Source organism: Hyperolius riggenbachi, chromosome 6 (genome assembly GCF_040937935.1).
Source record: "Hyperolius riggenbachi isolate aHypRig1 chromosome 6, aHypRig1.pri, whole genome shotgun sequence".
Lineage (NCBI taxonomy): Eukaryota > Metazoa > Chordata > Amphibia > Anura > Hyperoliidae > Hyperolius > Hyperolius riggenbachi.
In genome coordinates this window covers 104,289,305-104,311,809 of record NC_090651.1, presented here as the reverse complement: position 1 = coordinate 104,311,809, position 22,505 = coordinate 104,289,305, and the positions used below count along the sequence as shown (strand labels likewise).

Sequence of the window (22,505 nt, the reverse complement as noted above, 5' to 3'; positions counted from 1 at the left end):
GAAGACACTCCCAAACAGAAACTGTGTAGAGGTCACCTAATAGCAATCTTTCGACCCTCCAAAAAAATATTTTTTTTGAAATGTTTTTCTTTTTTCAAATCTGCTTACTTTATATTATGCAGAGGGCAATTCAAGATACTACCTACAGGTTAGAGTAAACCTGAAGTAAAAATAAACTTATGACATAATAAATTGTATGGATGATGAATAGAACATTAGTAGTATAGAAAAGAGTCTCATATTGTTATTTTTAGTGCTTTATTTTTAAGATTGCATCAGACTGTCTCAGCTGCAGTTTAAAATCCACACTCCGCCTTTTAAGCTAAAAAGAAGATGTGCGCAATAAGAACGCTTTAAAAGCTGCTGACAAGCTCTTTTACATAGATAACAACTCAAGTTGTTATCAACAACTCTTGCTGTACTGGAAAACAAAGAGGACTAATAAGATAATGTATTTGCAGGGCTAATACTATATGTGTATCTCATCATGTCAAATGTCACTTCAGGTACACTTTAAGTGGTAGGGTTCTTATACTTATAAATGCCTATTTATGACGCAGTCTCTTTAAAGAAGAAATCTGCACAGGTTTATTGCAGAAATAATTCCAGTAACTCCAACACTTCTCTTCAGCAAAGTATTAAAACCATTTTATACATCAAACCAACTTTGAAATGAGCAGAGCTGTCACCGCAGATGGTATGTAAATTTCTTGACTAAAGTGTTGCACAAAGCCAAGTGTAATTTTAATAAAAGATGAAACACCTGGGAAAATATGGGAACATGGATGGAACAGACAGTAAAGTATAGCCTGTCATGTACAGTTAACCTTCTGCCATGAATTTACAGTTTTAATAAACTTTCAAGTGTTCTAACTGAAGCCTGGGCGTCGCAATTTCGATGAAATGTCCTTCACAGGAAAAAAAAACAGAAAGAAAGAAGATGATGAAGCGGTGCTGAGATTCTGATGTGGAATTCTTCTCTTTATCTCTTCAGTAGTATCGGCATAAAATGCTGCTCTTATCATAGAATAGCGTGAGCATACTCCGTGAATAGGGACGAGAGTCCCACTGTGTCAAATTCTTCCCGTAATTCATTAACTGATGCATATTCCTTTACTTCAAAGGTAGAATATCTGTAATGAGGAAAAAAAATGTATATATCTATATATCTGTATCCAGCATGGTTTGTTACGACAGCACTATGCGCTGTTAAAGGGAACCCGAAATGAGAATTATATGGAGGCTGCCATATGTATTTCTTCTTAAACAATAACAGTTGCCTGGCAGCCCTGCTGACCTATTTGGCTGCAGTAGTCTCTGAATCACACCAGAAACAAGCATGCAGCTAACCTTGTCAGATCTGACAATAATGTTAGAAACACCTGATCTGCTGCATTCTGGCTCAGGGTCTATAGCCCCATCGACACAATATGATTCTTTGTGCAATTCGATTACGATTCTATTTACGATCCGATTAAATCCGACATGTCCGATCGGGACTCGATTCAATTTGGTTTTTCAATAACAAATCGAACTGAATCGAATCCCGATCGGACATGTCGGATTTAATCGGATCGTAAATAGAATCGTAATCGAATCGCACAAAAAATCGTATTGTGTAAATTGGACTTATGGCTAAAAGTATAAGAGGAGGATCAGCTGGACAGCCAAGCAACTGGTAGTGCTTAAAAATAAATAAATATGGCAGCCTCCATATCCCTCTCGCTTCAGGTGTCCTTTAAGCAGAGTAACAATGCTGAGGTTATTGATACTCTGCTATTTCTGTTTTGCGATAGTGCTTCAGCAACAGTCATTTAAAAGCAACCGTGAAGTGAGAAATTCTTTACTTGATACTTATCTAAGTAGACGGAATGTTCTGGATAGTATAAAACCTTCTCGGTTCTTCAAGAGGCCCCTTATTCCAGTGTTGTCTGCCGGTAAATCTGTAATATCTACACGGGTGAACACCTCTTCGGAACTACTAATGTCCCTGAGTGGGCAACACAAGTAGTTCCGAAGAGCTGTTTGACCAAGAAGGTTGAACAGCTTTACTAGTGGACAGCAGTGGAAGTGCCAGGTGGAGGAATGGGGCAGATCTATACAATACAAAGCCTTCCCTCTACTTATGTAAGTATCATACCTGAAGTGAATTTCTTTCACCAATGCTAAATCCCCATGCTGGTTCCTAACCTGAACCCTTTCCAAAACACTAAGGCCCATATGCAATTAATTTTTCACCTGCTTTTTCTCCTAGGACCTAGGTGATATTTCCAAAATTGTCATTAAAATACATTTAAAACTACCAGCAAGCAAGAAAATACTCAAAATAATTTTGATAATATATTTTCACCAACCTTTTGGTACTTTTTCAATTGCAAAGTGTTGAAATGGTATTTTAAATAGAAAATGAACAATTATCTCCTAGGAGAAAACTCGGGTGAAAAAGTGAATTGCATATGGCCCTAAATGCCCTTCCTTGCACCTAACTGTAACCTCCTCCCCAACACTAAATTCCCTTCCTGGAACCTAACTGTAACCTCCTCCCCAACACTAAATTCCCTTCCTTGCACCTAACTGTAACCTCCTCCCCAACACTAAATTCCCTTCCTGGAACCTAACCGTAAACTTCACCTCAAAGCTAAAATCCCTTCCTGGCACCTAACTCTAACCTCCTACCGAACACCGAATTTCTGGCACCTAGCTCTAGCCTCCTCCCCAATGATAAACCTATTTCTGGCACCTGACTCTAGCCTCCTCCCCAATGATAAACCTCTTCTTGGCACCTGACTCTAGCCTCCTCCCCAACACTAAACCTTTTCCTGGCACCTAACTCTAGCCTCCTCCCCAATGCTAAACCCTTTCCTGGCACCTAACTGTAGCCTCCTCCCCAACGCTAAACCCTTTCCTGGCACCTAACTGTAGCCTCCTCCTCAACGCTAAACCCTTTCCTGGCACCTAACTGTAGCCTCTTCCCCAATGCTAAGCCCTTCCAGGCACCCAACTCCTCCCCGACACTGAATTCCCTTCCTGGCACCTAACTCTAGCCTCCTCCCCAATGCTAAACCCTTTCAGGCACCCAACTCCTCCCGACACTGAATTCCCTTCCTGGCACCTAACTCTACCTTCCTCCTGAATGCTAAACCCTTCCAGGCACCCAACTCCTCCCCCAACACCGAATTCCCTTCCTGGAACCTAACTTTACCATCCTTCCCAATGTCAATTCTTCTTCCTGGCACCTAACTAACCTTCTCGTCCAATACTAAATCCCTTCCTGGCACATAACTCCAACCTCTTTCCCAACACTAAATACCCTTCGTGGAACCTAACCCTAACTTCCTTACCAATGCTAAATTCCATTCCTGGCACCTAAACCTATCCCAATAATACATTCCTTATCACCAACACCCCATGTATATATTTTGCAAAGCTGTGAGATATAAATACGATATACATTGCCTTGGCTTTGACTGAAGCATGGTGCAATTGAATATGTATCAGCTATTTTTAGCTAGAAAAGTCTGAAGCCCGATACACACGCTCAACAGCGGTCTTTTATGCAGCACAATTATCAAACAACTTTTGTTTTGTCACAACAAAAATTGTTTGTTGTGACAAAGCAATTGTAATAATTGTGCTGCATACGGGCCCATTCACACTAGAAATCGCTAAACGCAAACGCTGAGCGATTTTCTGGAGTTTTTTCCTAGTGATTGCCCAGCGATTTTTCATTGTTTAGAAATTGTTTTTCCAGCGTTTTTTCAGCGATTAGTGTTTTGCGATTTCAAGTTCAATAAGTTTCAATAAGCCTTGGAGAAACGCCCCAGAATCACTCAGAAAACGCTGCAGGCAACAAGTTTGCGTTTCAGCAAATCGCTTAGATGAGAACACTTCCATATACTTTCATTGCACACGCGTTTTTTAAACCGCTAGCGATTTTCAGCAATGCTGAAATGGCTCTGAAAATGCACATGTGTGAATGGGCCCTAGAAAGACCGCTGTTGAGCGTGTGTATGGGGCTTACTAATATATAGTGAGCCTTATCAATCTTCATCTTGCTCAGTAGTGATGAGCAAGAATTCTCCCAACACTCACAATTTACCCTGACACAGAAAGGAGATTAATGGACCAGCTGATAGATAATTGACGAGCAGCTGCTGAATTTGATATAGTCATGCTCTAAATACGCTATGGGCACATGAGCTGAGCTTCTACAATCAGGCCACATTACCTCTTGTGCTCCTTTGGCAGTTTCACTTCACATAAAACACTGATCATTTTCTCTTTGCATTTCTTTCCACTGGAGTCCACATCTACTTTACAGGTTTTCTGCAAGACCAGATACTCCTACAACATAGATCACAATTACATAAAGACTTGTTCCAGGGGAAACAAGTACCTCAAGGAAGCCTGAAGAGAGGAATGTAGACATTTAACTTTTTAAAAGGTATAATTTAATAAAATAGTATTTAAAGAGACTCTGTAACAACATTTTCAGCCTTATTTCTTCTATCCTATAAGTTCCTATACCTGTTCTAATGTGGTCTGTGTTACTGCAGACTTTTCTAGTTGCACAGTGGCTGTGTTATCTCTGTTATATGATCTAATCTTCTCTCTTCTGTCCGCTCTGTTTGCTGAGGGTGGAATGTGCTGCACTGCTTGTCATTGGCAGAAGCTATACACACCCTCTCCAAGCTCTGTATGAGTCAGAGACTGAGCTACTCTCAAGCCTGTCACACTAGTTAGAAGGCATGTCTTTTGTTTGTAAACACTGCCTAAAAATGGCAATTGCAAGCCAGGATTGCAGCAGGGAGTGGCAGAAACAGCACAGAGGGGCCCAGGAGAACATAATGAACAGAATGGTATGCTTTTTATTGTAAGAATTTTAGAGTACAGATTCTCTTTAAGATGAAACATTGAAGTAGTTTAAATCTGTATTATTTTTGGGCACAGCATTTTCAGGTTCAAAAATCTGTTTTGCAACTGTATACCTAGCCATTGCAGATGCAAGAGCCAGCACTGTGCTGGCTTCCTGATGGCATGGGAGACCAGAGTTTGTATCCTGGCTAGGGTCGGTACCTATTCAGTAAGGAGTTCAAGGCAAGACTCCCTAACACTGCAGGGTGGCCTCTTGAGCGCTTCCCAGTGGCTGCAGCTCGAGCGCTTTGAGTCCTACAGGAGAAAAAGCGCTATACAAATGTTAGGATTATTATTATTATTATTATGATGAAGGTGGGGTCTTGAATTCTCACTTCCTGTAAACTGCAGGTCTATACTTAAAGGATACACAAGGTTACATGATGAGATAGACAGATGTGTGTATGTATGTACAATGCCAGTCACACAAATAACTATGCTGTGTTCCTTTTTTTCTTTCTCTGCCTGAAAGTGTTAAAAATCATGTATGCAAGTGACAGTTTCTGTGCGGGTTGGGACTGGGTTGGACTATAGCATAACTCTTACTGATAAGGTATTACAACCATAAACAACTTTTCTGGCAGTAAATGGCTTTTGAGAAAAGAGATAAAAAGGGATAATAGAGTTCATAGATTTTAGCTCTGGCAAACCTCAATGAATGTGTCATTGAGCAGAGACAATGAAACAGTAAATAAAATAGATTTGAATATAAATAAAACTGTGGGATATCTAAAAAAAATCATTATTAGTAGAAGGAGAATAGACAATTGTTTATCTCATCAGTTTATCTTCACTTCACATTTCCTTTAAGTCATAGTACTCATACTAAGTCAATAATTCATGGCATTAAAAGCAGATGATCAGAGCAATGGTCTGACAAGTAGCATTATTTCTATTTTATAGTGACATCGGTAATGGCTCCTTCCAAATTTTTCTAAATGACGGATTTGGGAACACATTTACACATAACTGGATGCTAGATACTTCACTGGTTTTAAAAAGGAATTACAGTTTGGCATAACATAAAATTAAAATCTGTCTCCCAACTCCTTATTTCCCATGTAGTTATCCTGCCTGCCTGTTATCTTAAAGGGAACCAAGCATCATTTTTAACTCCCAGGGCAGCTCAATACATTAAAAATGCATGCTAAAAATGTGGCTCATTAATAAAAAAAAAAACAGTTTACCTTATCTTTTTACATTTAAGAGTTAATTACAGGAAGCATTCTTCTACTTCCTCCGTCTGCAAGCCATTTGCAAGCAGCAGAAAATGGAAGGCAGGTAGGGACTCTTCTAATTAGACTAAAGGTGCGTACACATGCCCGATTACTTCAAAACTACGGGTTCTGACAACAGTTTGCCGATGTGCACAGTCTGTCGGCAGGCTGATAAGGCTAGTTTTGACTGATCCGCTTGGCAGATCGGTGAAAACCTGCCAACAGACTGTACACACCGGCAAACTGTCGTCAGAACGGCCGCCCCGCGGGCGGGTATGACGACCTGTAGTTCGAAGAAGTCAGGCATGTGTACGCACCTTTAAACTGCACAGAAACTGATTAAAAAAACATTCAGCATGGGGGGGGGGGGGGGGAGACACTGTGCTTCAAACAGAAAAGTCCCACTTGATGAACATCACACCAAACCTGGATAAGGGCATGGGAAAGGGAGCAAGGAATTAACTTCTCAAACATGGCAGCCCTTTCAGCTATTTGAAGCCATGAGCTGCAAAGATCCTTTAAGCTCCTGAGCGTTACGCCGCTCAGGAGGCTTTGTTACTTTTTGCCTGATTTTATTATAATTTTTCCCTAATGGCTGTAAATCCTCTAGCTAGCACTAGGCTAGCTAGAAGAAGTCTCCGGAACCCCTTGATCGCCGCCGCTCCCCCGTTTATACATAACCCAGCCCGGATCCAACGATCAGCGCAGCCTCCCCGGACAGCTCCGGTCTTCACTATGGGGAGGATCGCAGATGACGTCATGCGCAAACCCGATCCTCCCCATAGAGAGACCGGAGCTGTGCCGGTAGGCTGCGCGATCGCTGGATCCGGGGGGGGGGGGGGGAACGTATTATCGGGGGGTGCCGGGAACTCTTACTAGCTAGCCTAGTGCTAGCTAAAGGATTTACGGCCATTAGGAACATTTATGGGGGACTCCTGGGGCCACAGAGCTACGGAGGTTAAGGGGGGTGAATTGGGCAGGAAAAAGAAGGGAATGGGAGGGAACATTGCCTCAAGCCTGTCTCTTCCTGTCAGAAAGTTTGACTTTAGCCAAAAACCTGATTTTTCAGGGAGTGATTACGGGGACCAGTGGGGAACGAGCAGAGGAATGGCAATGCACAAAGGTATATGGATTAGGCATGAACATACCTCTTTTCTTACCTTAGGCGTGCTTTGAGAAAGAGTACAATTGGGTGCACTACACTACACAGTACATGTACCTCAGAGCCTAGGCCTGTTGAGTTCAGGAATTACTTAAACTTTTTGAAGCCAGATTATCGGAGATAGTTTTGAGATTCACTTTAAAACAAAGTTACTCCCAAGGGGGTACATGGCAAACACTGCCAATAATACATTGTTATTACACTGTAATAACATTGAGAAACACTGAGTCTACAAACTTGACAAAAGCTCAATAAAGGAAAGAAGTACTTCACCACTCACCCGAATGCTACTTCTGTCTCCTTGCAGAAGTATTAGGATTATTTTACCCATGAACATCAGCCTTCCAGTTAAGTTTAAATCCACTGTCCATTTTTCCACAGTCTTGACATATTTGTTCTTGGCTCTCATGTGATCTAAATGTAAAATGACTGTCCAGGTCCCCTCGTCGGTCACTGTGGCCTCTGACAGGGGGCGGCTTTCATCGCAAATGGAATCCCCAATTAGATGGTTAAGATTCTGTTGCGTCCACACCACTAAGTCATGTATCATCGGCTGTGAGAGGCGCTGGGCGGCTTGGGCGAGTAATTTGTCTCTGACCTCCTTACACTGCACTCTGGTGAGCCCCTCGGAGCTGACAGACACATTCGGTAGGCTGGATGGATATGTAACTGGCAGATCAAAAATGAGTCGTAGGCGAATTTCTGATTCCGTTACCCGCTGCACGCTTGTCTGAATCATCACCGTTACTCCGCTCTCTGCAAAACATGGAAACTCAATCAGCTGCAATGCAATATCCGACAGCAATAAATCAGAAGGAAATTACATTTTCCAATAGCTCTGTGGGTCATTCATCTTGCGCTAAGGATTTCAAGGATCAAACTTTAATGGACAGTCCGCCGTCACGCTGAACCCGATACTAAAAAAGTGTGGAATTATTCTCTCTGTCCAAAATGTTAACATTCTATATCGTATGGTGGGATTTTAAACAGTAACTGTGACAATAAAGGGCATTTTGCTTATGGGTTTGAAGTCTCCTCCTCATTAATGCAATTACAGACAGTCCCCTACTTACAAACCTGTTCCATCCCGGGAGATTGTTTGTAAGTTGAATTTTTTTGTAAGTGAAGTCCTGTGTTAAAGAGAGTCTGAAGCTCTTTTTATTACCTTTTTTTATTCTGCAGCCGACTTCAGCATTAAGATACAAGCTGATTCGCCAAATCCCCGAAGCAGAAAGAGGTAATTTAACTAACTGATATGCCCAGGCAAAATTCCACAACTTTCCAGGTTGCAGATTTTGCTGTCCCTGGGGGGCAGAGCTGTGCGCAGTACGGTAGCTCTGCCTCCTATCCAGTCAATCTCCGCTGATCTCCCCGCCCCTCTCAGTGGCCCCTCTCAGTGAAAGAAGACTGAGAGGGATGGGGAAAGGCAGAGATTAGCTGAGATTGACTGGATAGGAGGCAGAGCTACTGCACACAGCTCTGCCTCTACCAGGAAGCAAAGTGCTGCAATCCTGGAATCAATTTAGGGCACTTCTGTGGAGAGTCAGTTTGGAGTTTAATGCTGAAGATGGCTGCAGAGTAAAAATGGGTAATAAAAAATGCTTCAGACTCTCTTTAAACATGGTGAAACGTGAATAAATAATTGACTTTTGGACAACTCTGGATTTAGACATTAAGTATAAACTATGTTTTTTTGGTTGTTTTCAATGTGCTTTTAAAATGTCTTAAAAAGTGAACCAAACGGGTATGTTTTTTAAGCAACTGTGCACCCGCCCTTACCGAATTCCAAAAAAAAAAAAGTCTAAAACACTGAATGCAGTATTTTACAGCCCCTTTATTTGTTACTGATCGTGTCTTAATGAGTTGAAGCCACTGTGTTATTTTGCTGCTAAAATCAGTTTTGAAAGCCTCTTGACTGCTGTGTGCCAGGCCTTTCCAGCTAGAAACTAACTACTCGTGGCTAAAAGTGTCATCTGTACAGTTCTGGACTGGACCTTCCAGGAAACAGAGCGCTGTAAAAACAGCGCAGGACATTTGGGCGCCTCCAGCACCACCATAGGCCGTAACAGGAATTACAGCTATAGCAGTACTCAGTGAGTGATTTGGGCGCCGTCAGAAGATGGAACATTAATCACTGCAAAAACACTGTGATTTGGCTGCCAGCTATTTACATCTTTTCCCCCCACTATCCATGGCAGCCTGGAGGGGGAATAGTAATTAACGCCACCAGGACTTCTGCAGGAGCAGGGTAAGCCATTTATCTGCTTTTCCCTGCGTCAAAATCTCCCGGCAGCTATATAATAGGTACACCCAGGAACTGGGAGGCGCATGGCTAGCAGGGGAAGGGTGTGTCAGATATGGGTGGGGGCATAGCAGGGAACAGGAGAGAGCAGGGCAAGAGTGGAAGGGCTTTCAAATAAGGAAGTTCAGCCTAACACCTGAACTCACCAGGGTTCACTATAGCATTGTTAGTAGCAGTAGCCTGTGCAGCAGAGGTGGCGTAGTATATGGGTAGAATAAAGCTTTGCTAACACTGGCATTTAGAGCTGCCATTTGTTGGATGTTTTGCATAACAGGACTGTTCACACAGACACAGTCCAAAGATTTGTACACATGCAAGTAATGTCACCCACAACGATCGGGACTCCTTCGGGTGAAGGTTTGAGTCTGAGTGCTGTACACATGACAAGAGGCTAGTGACGCACAGGGCTGTGGAGTCGGTACAAAAAAATAATCCGACTCCAAATCAGACTACTCAGTTTATGAAACCACCGGCTCCGACTCCAACTATGACTCCTCTACTCCGACTCCACAGCCCTGGTGATGCATTGGTTGGTAAATGGAAGATCAGGGACACAATGCAGTGAACAACAGAGCGGTTTACGGTGGGCAGGGAGGAGAAGGGGTTGATTGGATGTCACTAAACATCTGGCATGCCAGATCAATAGGCAACATCGGGGGGCTGACGGGTTCTGTATACACACTAGATCCTCAGCCGTTCTGCCATCTTCTCTGTGCCAGCCGCAGATGATGCAGTTTAAAGTGCCCACTGTGACACTGTACCTCAATGCCCACCTCAATGCATGCCGGGAGACGTAGTCCATTAATGTGATTACATCTACATTTTTGTAAGATTAAAGTGGGACTGAACCACTTGGGTAAAAAAAAGAAAAGAGATGTTTAAGCACCCTAAAAAAAAATCACTGTCAGTAAACGACCCAGTCTGTACACATGCCTGTGGCAGGAGGCCAGTGTGGGGTGTACAGGTTTCCAGCGGGGGGCTGGATAGTGTACTGGCGAAGGGCTCTGCCTCTGACACAGGAGACTTGGGTTCAAATCTCGGCTCTGCCTGTTCAGTAAGCCAGCACCTATTCAGTAGGTGACCTTAGGCAAGTCTCCCTAACACTGCCACTGCCTATAGAGCGCGTCCTAGTGGCTGCAGCTCTGGCGCTTTGAGTCCGCCCGGAGAAAAGCGCGATATAAATGTTCTGTGTGTGTTTGTTTGTTTGTAATAATGCAGTTATGGAACAGCATTCAGCTTATCCTGCATAGATACAGTAGTAAATTTGCATTAATTAGCGATGCACACTATTTCTGCATTGCCTCTCTATACTTTTTCCAATAGGCATGTTGAAAATCCCTGCCTGGCTACACCCAGTAGCTACTTATTGCCACTTGAGAAATCCTTCCCCAGCATAGAGCATATCACCTGACCCAGCCCATCTCCTCCCACTGCAGCATTACAACTCCTTCCTACTCAATGTGCAACAAAGTATTTAACTCTTCTCACATCCTACCAGAGTGTGTTATAAAAAGCATGTCTACATCTTAACACCTTTCCTAACTGCTATACGAAACGATATGTGCAGGGGGAACCATATGAATTTTACTTGAGACCTGGAAGGGGGCTGGTGGAATTTTGTTATGCACCTACAGTATATTCTGGCAAATAAGACTACTTTTTAACCCTTGAAAATCTTCTGAAAAGTCAGGGGTCGTCTTATACGCCAGGCGTCATTGATGCCAGGTGATAAGCCCTATTCTGTTACTGACTCTCAGATCTCACTGCTGGGAACTGTAGTGAAGCAGCGCAGGCGCACATGTGCGAGTTCTGAGAGGCAGAGAAGAAGGTAAATAGGATACATGGGCGGGCCAGAAAGGTGAAAGAGGCGTGTTTTATTGGCACCTGATAAACAGGTAGACAAGGAGAGTTAACCAATCCAACCGGTCAATCACCTGTATACTGTTATATACTGGGTACCACATACAGTACAGCACCAGTATCTGTTCATACATAGCACCAGTATAGGATTTTTTAAAATTTTTATTTGGTGTGCATTGGAAGAGGGGTAGTCTTATACGGTGAGTATATTCCAAACTCTGTATTTTAACTGGAAGAGTTGGGGGGTCGTCTTATACGCCGGAATATACGGGTAATTTTGCATTGCAGTTCCTGATATATTTATTATATGCAAAATGCATTAAATGATGATGCTGATTTCTCAGTTTCTGACATCAAAGTTGCATTCTTACTATTTAGGCTAACAGTGCAAAATAAAATGAGTTGAAGAGTCAAAAATATGTGCTCAGCTTGTTACAGCCCTGTGCAGAGTGTAAATACTGCAATATAAACGTTGTTTATACTGTCTCTGTAGCCTCAGCAACTTTTGTTTTAATCTGTCAGCTATTGCTAGGATTAAAACGATCCATACATTAAATAATGAGAAATCAATGGGTTTATCCAGCGTTACTGAGAGATAAGAGCAGTTAAATGTCATTCACCTGAACGTGAGAGAACTTCAAACTCCCCCGGCTCACAGTATATGGCTGAGAGCACATCCAGCTCCTCCAGCACTATCTCTGCTGACATGAGTGTGCTTTATGTGCACCGCAGACATCACGTCATATTACACACACAGACAGCCAGGCTGAGGACTTCCCTTTCCGCCTCCCATTCCTGCTGTCACCGTCACTGTACTGCACAAACACGCCGCTGTTGCACAACATGCGGCTCCGCTACAAACCACTAGATGGTGCTGCTGCCACTCTCCGGAATTGCACAGTATTCACACGTATTCATCAGATCCCAAAATTAACATGATACTGTACAATGATTAAAGCGCACAGCTGTTCTTAGATGCAGCTCCTTTTCGTTCTTTCACGTCTTATCCATAGATCCTTATAATTAATTAAAGCAAACCTGTAATCAGTACTTCCTTTCTGCTCTGAAAGATATGCAACAGCATACAAATTTATTTGTTACAGCTGATACAAATCCTGAAATAAAATCTGCAGTTTCTACTTACTGATTCATGGAAGCAGACATATGGTTAACATCCTGTGCTTTCCAATGAGCTTATCTGCCTCATCTGCCACGGCAGTCATGTGACTCGGGAGAGATCAGATTACAATTTGTGATTACACAAATGAAGGGTCACCTAGTGACCAGCCTATGACAGCCCATCGCTTCTGTGCCTCCCAGGGGCCAGTGCAGTAGATCACAGCACTGTACAGTGTAAATAGACGGCGATTTCGCCTTCTAATGGTGGCCATACATGGTACAATTTTTTCATCCAATCTTACCATTTCTATGTAATATAAGGGAACTGCCTAAATTATCCTTTCAGTATATTCACTTAATTTACCCTTATACTACATAGAAATAGTAAGATTGTATAAAAAAATTGTACCATGTATGGCCACCATAACAGTCTCTTAGCGGTGATAGAGACTGATGCTTCAAGAGGAGATGCTCACACGATCTCCTGGAAAACCCCGCCCCAGGTATTCACGCCAATTGGCGTTGAGCGGTCCTGGGGCTGGCGCCGCGTTTGCGCCAAGTGGCATGGAGCAGTCGGAAAGTAGTTAAAATAAAAAGTTGGATTCTTATCTAAGAGGGAAGTCTCTGGATGCTCCAGAGGCTTTCCACGCCCCCCAGTAGACCACTGACACTGCCCAGGACCCTCTGACAGTTCACAGATGCGCTCCTTTTCATGCACGCGGCTGTACGGCACCTGCACAACACCACACCTGCGCAGTAGCCAGAAGCCCCTTATACACGGCAGGGAATGCCAGATATCTTCAGAGGGTCTGTGCAAGGCAACGTTGGGGGCGAGACTCCCCTCTACCCAGGTAAGTATCTAACAGTATGCTTCACTGCTACTGTTAACACGTTTTGCTGTAACGCACTCCATGCAGTACATTACGATGCCACATGCCGTTACGCCGCAACACACCCGCCCCACTGTGAACGTTGCATAGTTGGTGCATTGCAGTGCAGCAACCCATGTTATGTGACTGGCAGAGTTCATACTTGTGTGAGTTTTCTGTGTGCATTTTTATGCACGCGGTTTTAGCACACTATGGGCTTGATTCACAAAAGAGTGCTAACTGTTAGCACGGCCGTTTTCGCGCGAATTTTCACGATCGCGTGCAATTAAACGTTTTCACACGAAATCGTTATCGTTTTCGCACGCGAAAATGTTAACGATTTCGCCCAAAGTTCGTGTTTGCTCGCGAAAACAATAACAAATTCACGCAAAACTGTGTAATTACGTGCGAACGCGAAAATTCGCGCGAAAACGACCGTGCTAACAGTTAGCACTCTTTTGTAAATCAAGCCCCTATGAGTGTTTGTAGGCAGAAATGCACATGCATTTTTTTAAAAGCAGCTAATGTAAGGCTGGGGGCCACACTATCCACTAACAATGTTTGGCATTTAGTACGCGTTTTTACATCTGCGTCATCCACCACACACTGCAGGCACTCGGCGGCAGCCTATGGGAATCGCACAGTGTGTGTGTAATTTAGGCTACTTGCACACTAAGACGTTGCGTTAGGTGCCACGTTAAGGTCGCATAACGTGCCTGGTGCTCTTCGTTGTGGACGTCAGAGTGAGCCGCGTTGTGCAATCACTTGTGTGTTGTGTGGCTTTGCAGCGTGGCCTTAAAGCTGCAGTGGCCAATTTAGAGAAAGTTGGCCTGGTCTTTAGCAAGTTTTACATTGGGGCCCCCAAGCACTCTATACATAGCAATTCATATGGCACACCAAAGCCTGCCAATGGCAACTACAGTGTCTGAGGTGCAAGAAGGGAATGAGGAACAGTATGTTAATGATTACCACTATTCAAAGTATCTATAGAAGTGATTATTATGCGCACAGGACCAATAGAAAGCTAATACGGTCGTTGAGGGAGGGCCCTTCGGGCCCCGATGCGGTGGCTACCTCTGCAACCCCTATTGCTACGCCCCTGCCTTCGACTTCCCCCTCCACAAACCTACAAACCCCCACTGAACCACACCGCAAGTGTGCTGGCTGGCCCAGCTGTCACTTCTCTCTTACTTACCTTGCCCATCCTAGGTAACTACAGGAGCAGTAGGTAGCCAGTGGTGCCCTCATTATTAAGTAGCTAGAGGTGCCCCCAAGTATTAGGTAGCTAGAGGAACCTCAGTGTTAGGTAGCTAGAGGTGCCCCAGACTGAAGGGAAATCTCATCAGTGGAATGCCGAGAGCTAGGTTAGTAACACCTCATTTACACTGTCATCAGGACGCTCAGGGAGGAGAGTGAGACGCCTTTTCATCATCAGTGCCTACAGAGCCTTATGGTAAATCCGGCCCTGACTAAACTTGCACCTACTCAGTAGAGCGGACCCGATTGGACTTGGCTATTTCTGCCAGACCCCGAGTGGAAAGCTGCTAGTACATCTGCATCCAGCGGCATCAAGCAGACTTTTGGGAGTCCCAGCACTGGATCTCCTCTGCTGAGGAATACAGGTGAAGCCTCTTTAGGATCCAGAGACTCCCCCACCCGAGGTAAGTACCACACAGGGGCACTTTTTTCCCTTCAGGCTCCAGCCCATTGAGTAACATGGGTTCTCATTGGTTAGAGGGAACCCGAGGTGAGAGGGTTATGGATGCTGCCATATTTATTCCCTTGTAAACCATGCCAATTAGCAGCCTTGTTGATCTTCTGGCATAAGTAGTATCTTGAGTCAAAAGCCTGAAGTCAGCTGAGTAAGGCCACATACAGACATCAGACCATAGTCTTTGGAAAATGAAAGATCACAGACCAATCTTACCACCCTTCCTGTAGTATAAGAGCCATACTCTACACAGTCTTTTCTATGGAGCTGAACTCCACATCAGAAAAAAATCTTTGCAAGATGCTGCACACACAGATGCTGTACAGACACAAAAGATCAGTATCTGCAAAAGATCTGTTCCTGCCAAAAATCCATTCCTGCAAATTGCAATGATAGTCTATGAGATCTGCAGATCATCATACACACATGATTTAACTGACATTCATCTGCAGATCAGATCCACCAGGATGGATTTTCAGATCTGCAGATCTGCAGATGAATGTCAGTTAAATCATGTGTGTATGATGATCTGCAGATCTCATAGACTATCATTGCAATTTGCAGGAATGGATTTTTGGCAGGAACAGATCTTTTGCAGATACTGATCTTTTGTGTCTGTACAGCATCTGTGTGTGCAGCATCTTGCAAAGATTTTTTTCTGATGTGGAGTTCAGCTCCATAGAAAACACTGTGTAGAGTATGGCTCTTATACTACAGGAAGGGTGGTAAGATTGGTCTGTGATCTTTCAGTTTCCAAAGACTATGGTCTGATGTCTGTATGTGGCCTTAGAGTACCTGATCTGCTGCATTCCTGTTCAGGGTCTATGGCTAAAAGTATTAGAGACATAGGGTCAGGAGGACTGCCAGGCAACTGGTATTGTTTAAAAGGAAATAAATATGGCAGCCTCCCTGTACCTCTCGCCTCAGGTATCCTTTGAAGGGACACTGTAGGGGGGTCGGGGGAAAATGGGTTTAACTTACCCGGGGCTTCTAACGGTCCCCCGCAGACATCCTGCGCCAGCGCAGCCACTCACCGATGCTCTGGCCCCGCCTTTGGTTTACTTCTGGAATTTCAGACTTTAAAGGGAAGGTCCAAGCAAAAAAAAAAAAATGAGATTCACTTACCTGGGGCTTCTACCAGCCCCATGCAGCCATCCTGTGCCCTCGTAGTCACTCACTGCTGCTCCAGTCCCCCGCTGGCAGCTTTCTGACCTCGGAGGTCAGGGCCAAATTGCGTACATTTTTACACATTCCCGCTAGTGCAGGATCATTAACACATACATTTTTACGCGTTAGTGGTGAAACGCGTACATTTTTGTTCCTGCACTAGCTGGAATGCGTAAAAATGTATGCAATGTGGCCCTGACCTCCGAGGTCAGAAAGCTGCCAGCGGGGGACTGGAGCAGCAGTGAGTGACTACAAGGGCACAGGATGGCTACATGGGGCTGGTAGAAGCCCCAGGTAAGTGAATCTCATTTTTTTTTTTTTGCTTGAACCTTCCCTTTAAAGTCTGAAAACCACTGCGCCTGCGTTGCCGTGTCCTCGATCCCGCTGATGTCACCAGGAGCATACTGCGCAGGCCCAGTATGGTCTGTCCCTGCGCAGTACGCTTCTGGTGACATCAGCGGGAACGAGGACATGGCAACGCAGGCGCAGTGATTTTCAGACTTTAAAATCTGAAATTCCAGAAGTGAACTGGAGGTGGGGCCGGAGCATCGGTGAGTGGCTGCGTGGGCACAGGATGTCTGCGGGGGACCGTTAGAAGCCCCGGGTAAGTTCAACTCATTTTCCCCCGACCCCCCTACAGTATCCCTTTAAATGTGTTTCCCAATGCAGAAAACGTGCACAAAAACAGGTAGTGTGAAACCTGCCTTATAAAATCCTATGAGTGCTGAACGATAGGGATGGTTAGTAAGATGCAGAATTCTGCATCTTTTTCTGCAAATATATACAGCTTGAAAATGGAGCGACCGAATGAAGCTGGGGTTGGATTTGAATGTTCTATTATTAAGCTGCATACATTATTGCAGTGATGGCTAACCTTGGCACTCCTGCTGTGGCAATACTACAAATCCCATCATGCCTTTGCCTCCCTGAGTTATGCTTAGAGCTGTAAGAGTATTGCAATGCCTCATGGGACTTGTAGTTCCACCACAGCTGGAGTGCCAAGGTTAGTCATCACTGCATTATTGCATTAAAAAGTGGAAAAGTAATTGTAACATTTCAAAAATCTGAAGACTGTATCACGCACTAAAGTATTTTTTCTCAATTTTGAGGGGAAAAAAAAAAAAAAAGATTTAAAATGCTGAAACATTTGATTGGCACTATAAATCAAAATATTGGCAATCTGCCCTACACCATTCAAAGTTACTAGAAAATTGGTCAGAAATATCCATCATTAATCAATCTACCTTTACTGGGGGGTAAAAAAAAAAATAGGAAATTTGATCCGTTTTCTCAGATGAATTAAAAAAAACAACAACAAAAAAAAAACTTTTAGTCGTTCTTTACAACCAATCGTATATATAAAATTGTTGTAAAATTGGTTCATTTATTGTATTTTGTGTGGCCACCTTTACAACTCATTGAACACTGCAAGTCAAAGGAAAACAAAGCTGTATCTCTAGTAATGTAGTCAGCAGTAGTGCACAATAGTAAAGTGACTAAACACAAAAAATCTTTTTAAACCAAGAGGCTTTGCTACATGCCTACACCGCTCCCTACTTGAGGACAGCAAAAGTGAGCAGATTTTTACCAGTTGTTAGGGCTGGTACCAACTAGCACCAACTAGCAGCGCTTCCCATGCGCTTGCTGATGATTGGTAAAGCACTAGCACAGTGGAACCCTATGAGCAACGCCGGATTTATACTTTTTGTGCTCTTAGAGCAAGAATGTTGTGGCTTCTCTTTTATGTGCAGCAGCAGCACCTCTCCGATTCCATACGTAGCCCCCTCTTCCATGTGCATCATGCATGTACTGTAGGCCCCTCTTCCATGTGCATCATGCATGTACTGTGTAGAGAAACCGAGAGCTCAATATAGTGTAGTATGTTAAGCATAAATGAAATAAAGGTTATCGTGAGAAAATTATACTCACAAACATGGGTTACCACAAAGGCAACCACTGTATAGGCAGGTGAGGAGATTAGACCTGTCCTCACTCAGGGATAAGAAGTCGCTCTCTGTAGATGCGAAAGGAGGTAGATCACCCCTCCACCAGGGGTGGACACGGTATAGCAGTAGGAGAACAGAGGCTCCAGCAGGATAAAAGCGGATAAAAACTTTAAAATTTGCTGAGAGGAAGTGGTGGACTTACCTCCATAAAGCAGACACGAAAGACTGTCTGAATAGTAGCAATCACATTTATTAAATAGTACCCCAAAAAAGTGCTTTTTTGGGGTACTATTTAATAAATGTGATTGCTACTATTCAGACAGTCTTTCGTGTCTGCTTTATGGAGGTAAGTCCACCACTTCCTCCCAGCAAATTTTAAAGTTTTTATCCGCTTTTATCCTGCTGGCGCCTCTGTTCTCCTACTGCTATCATGCATGTACTGTAGGCCCTCACTTTCATCAACAGTTTCCTTGGGCAACAGTTTCCCTTTCTCACGTGTTGCTTCCCATTTTCAGCCTCTGCTTTCATATGCAGCAACCTCTCTTCCTTTCAAACCTCATTGAAAATCACTTTGAAAATGTTGAACACATCGCAAACGTTGATTGCTAGTAGTACTAGGATGACTCAATTTTCTAAAGCAACATGGGCATATTTCAGCTTGGAAGTTTTGGGAGGCAACAATTCCCAAGGCAAGGCACCTACCCTAAATGTATAAAAAGATTGTACCGTAGATTAGTTTGCTAACACCAATGTACAGAAATGATGTTGCTTCTCAAAATAATCAAAGATACACAAATGACTACAAAGCGAGCTACACCTTACTGGCGCAGAGGTGTATTCACTAAACAAGGCATGGGCAAACGGCCCTCCAGCTGTTAAGGAACTACAAGTCCCACAATGCATTGCAGGAGTCTGACAGCCACAGTCATGGCTTATAAAAGCAAATGCATTGTGGGACTTGTAGTTCCATAACAGCTGGAGGGCCGAGTTTGCCCATGCCTGCACTAAACTGTGGTAAGCAGAATAACGTGGGTAAAGTCTTATTGCACGATGAGTAGAACAGAATGCATGCAATACATTACATGCAATGCATCTTGCTCCACTCACCATGCATAAGATTTTGCGTACGGTATTTTAGTTACCGCGTGAATCTACCTCAAAGTCACAGACCCCATATGTCAAAACCCTACTAGAATTGTTATGAGGGGTGTGTAGCCACTTCATAAAAACATTATTGTATATTGTTTATGTAGCGCCTGGTAATTGATTAATTTAGCTATCTGTCTTTGTATGGCAATGTCCTTTCTATAGGGTTGTGCCCAAAACTATATCCCATACTCCTCAACCCTGTCCTCAAGGCCCACCAACAGTACGTTTTGCAGAAAACCACACACAGTCACAGGTGGAGTAGTGTTGCAGCAGAGCTGATTAACTACCTCTGTGTATTTATACAAATCATGTAAAGTCCAAGAACTCTACATCTATAGCTTTCCCGAGATCTACATTTTTTTTTTCACCGCTTCATAAAAGCTGAGCTAGTTTGTGAGACAGGACCAGTCTTTAATAAACCCATGCTGCTGAACTGAAATTAGATTATTCTGCACAACATTATTTTGTGTAGCGCCCCTTATGATACCTTTAAATGATTTACATACAACTGATGTTAACCTCAAAAGTCTAGTATCCTGGTTCAAATTTTTTTCCTTTCTTGAATAAGGGGAAAACATCACCTGTACGCCAGTCATAGCGAACTGGCCCACTTGAAAGGAAATCACAGAAAATAAGGTAAATGGCTTATCTATTACTGAACTCAACTAACAGCCGGGGGAGGATGCCATCTGGACCAGGTGCCTTGTCTAGGCTACCCGACCTCCTCAACCAAGCTGATCCATAACAGGAACTCCCAAGAGCACTGGGGGCTCGGACGACCTCTGGCTTTTTCTGCCAAAGCTTGATTGGCTCCTTGCTACTGCGCATGGGAGAGCCATCAACAAGCCCTTGTGGATGGGTTTTGCAGCCGGGACATCGCTGGAACCACCCAGGGAAAGCCTCTGAAGTAACCAGAGGCTTGCCTCTCCCAGGGCGAGTACCCCTTTGGGGTACAGTTTTTCTCACTGGTTTCTTTTAAGCAATGTATGGAGAAAAGGTAAGCAGCACAGAGGACACCCAGTTGGATCACTGAACAGGGGGTGGTTAATATGACCGCCGGGTTAGGGAAGTTGCATATGTGATACCCCCACCACTGTAGAACCTCCTCTTGGGGAACAATGCAGTCCTCTTCAGTACTGCGACGCTGTTTTCAGAGGAGCCTTCTGAAACATTTAATAATCAGCTTCTAGACTTCTTTGAGGATTAAATACTAACCAGACTAAGTGCTCATTTCCCTAAACGCACTTTTAGCCACGCTTATGAAAACATGATTGCAGGGACAGAGTGCATAGACTGCACTGTCTGATGTTTCCATACATGCGCTGCGATTCACCACTGAATCGCAGCACATGGTTGCAGGCATTTTGGCGCGATTGTGTCTGCAATCTCATTCATTATAATGCAATGGATTGCAAGCGTCGCCTCAGGGAATCACTTGATGGAACGCAGGGCCATGCTGACGTACGACCACCTGCGTTACAGTGGAAATGAGCCCTACGCTAGATATACATTGACAGTTATATTTGCCCAACACAATCAATAGAGAAGGCGTTTAGGAATTAGTGCTTTACAGACCTGCTGCTCAGCTACCTGCTGGCCAGTGTGTTACGTTCAATGGAGGGGGGAGTTTATGCAGGACCAATGGCAGTTCAGTGAAAGCAATCCATTGTCAGAGAGGAGACCTGTCTTCAAGTGATTAGAGTGACCAGCACCAAAGATTTTCAACGTGTAGTTTATTCACAAACAGCGTGGATATATAGCCATCATCCAGTATTTATACGGTAGCAGGATGTAAATATAGCTTTCAGAGATGTATAGCTCATAGATGCCCACAGCACAGCAGTACATACTTGGAAGCAAATAGGTTTACATTGTGGCTGGGTGAAAAAGCACAACTGATAGTCGCCATTTCCAGCGGCCTCCCGAGAGAGGAGACCAGTGACATCAGGGGATGTATATACACAATAGCTGAAATGAAATGATGAGTAAACCTAAATTTTGCATCTTTGGTGCCATATTTGTATATCTCAGGACAGCAGTAATGTAGGGAGAGCACCCATGCATAGGAGGGCTCTTCAATATGATCCTAAGGCCCCTTTGCACACCAGGGGACCACCAACAGCAAGTCTACAATCAGGTCAGCACCATCGAAAGTTAACAGCTTTAGAAATCAGAAAACTGCTTTCAAGACCCGCAGCAGTGCTTTTTTCAGCCGCAAAAGGGCTGTTTTGATGGTGCTGACCCGATTGTGGACTTGCTGCATTTCTAAGGATACAGGCATACAATACATACAACACAAACGTATAAGAAAGAAAACATCCCTTCAAGAAGCACACTGAAGATCAACCACAAGCTACTTTGGATAGTACATAGATGTGTAAACCACAAACAAGGAAATTCTTGTTTTTATAGGTGCGCTGTGTATGACTAACACAAAAAAAAAAAAATCGCCTGAAAAGCGAAGCAGGCAAAGTCATAATAAAATGATAATGTGCATAAAGGGGATAGGCACATAATTGCAAGAAACTGTATAGATTAAAAAAAAATCATCTTTTGCTTTTTTGAAATATACATTTCCATTTGGTCCTCATTGCAGTACTAAAGAATAGTTCTGTTCATCGTCATGCCAACAACATCCCTTCTTTTGATGCTCCGGCAGCACAGAGGTCTTACACAAGGTCATGGAGAAAGAGGGAAATATGCGCTTTGCCACAAAAGAAAAACCTTTTCCTGTGCTATAGTCTTTGTGATTTAATAACATATACTTACAACATGCCACATATTAGAATATATTTCCTCGAATATATACAAAGATTCATCTCGCAAAACAATGGCCTGGTGAAATCTCACCTTGTATTTGGGTCTAGGCAGAATGTGCAATGACATCTCTCCCTATGATGTACTGCAATGAAACCCCAACCCAATGAGAACCGTGTTCAACTACTCCTGTGCAGAATATGCAGCATAGTGTGCAAGAGAGGGATTGGTACGACTACTTCTCCTGGTTGCATGTGCCACATCTTCTCAGTCACCACCCATCTGTGCCTCCTCTCTGTCCCTCTACTGCCCCCAATTCCAACCTTGCTCTT

The 22,505-nt window shown here is 43.6% G+C and overlaps 1 protein-coding gene across 1 annotated transcript; it reads right to left on the bottom strand.

The window, feature by feature from the left end:
- Positions 1 to 241: 241 nt before the first annotated feature.
- On the bottom strand, positions 242 to 12,271 carry RWDD3 (RWD domain containing 3). Its single transcript, XM_068242591.1, has 4 exons — positions 12,076 to 12,271; positions 7,574 to 8,049; positions 4,229 to 4,344; positions 242 to 1,133 (listed from the first exon to the last, which is right to left on the bottom strand). Exons 1-4 carry the CDS (start codon positions 12,161 to 12,163, stop codon positions 1,022 to 1,024), a joined length of 792 nt encoding a protein of 263 aa, XP_068098692.1. The 5' UTR covers positions 12,164 to 12,271; the 3' UTR covers positions 242 to 1,021.
- Positions 12,272 to 22,505: the final 10,234 nt, after the last annotated feature.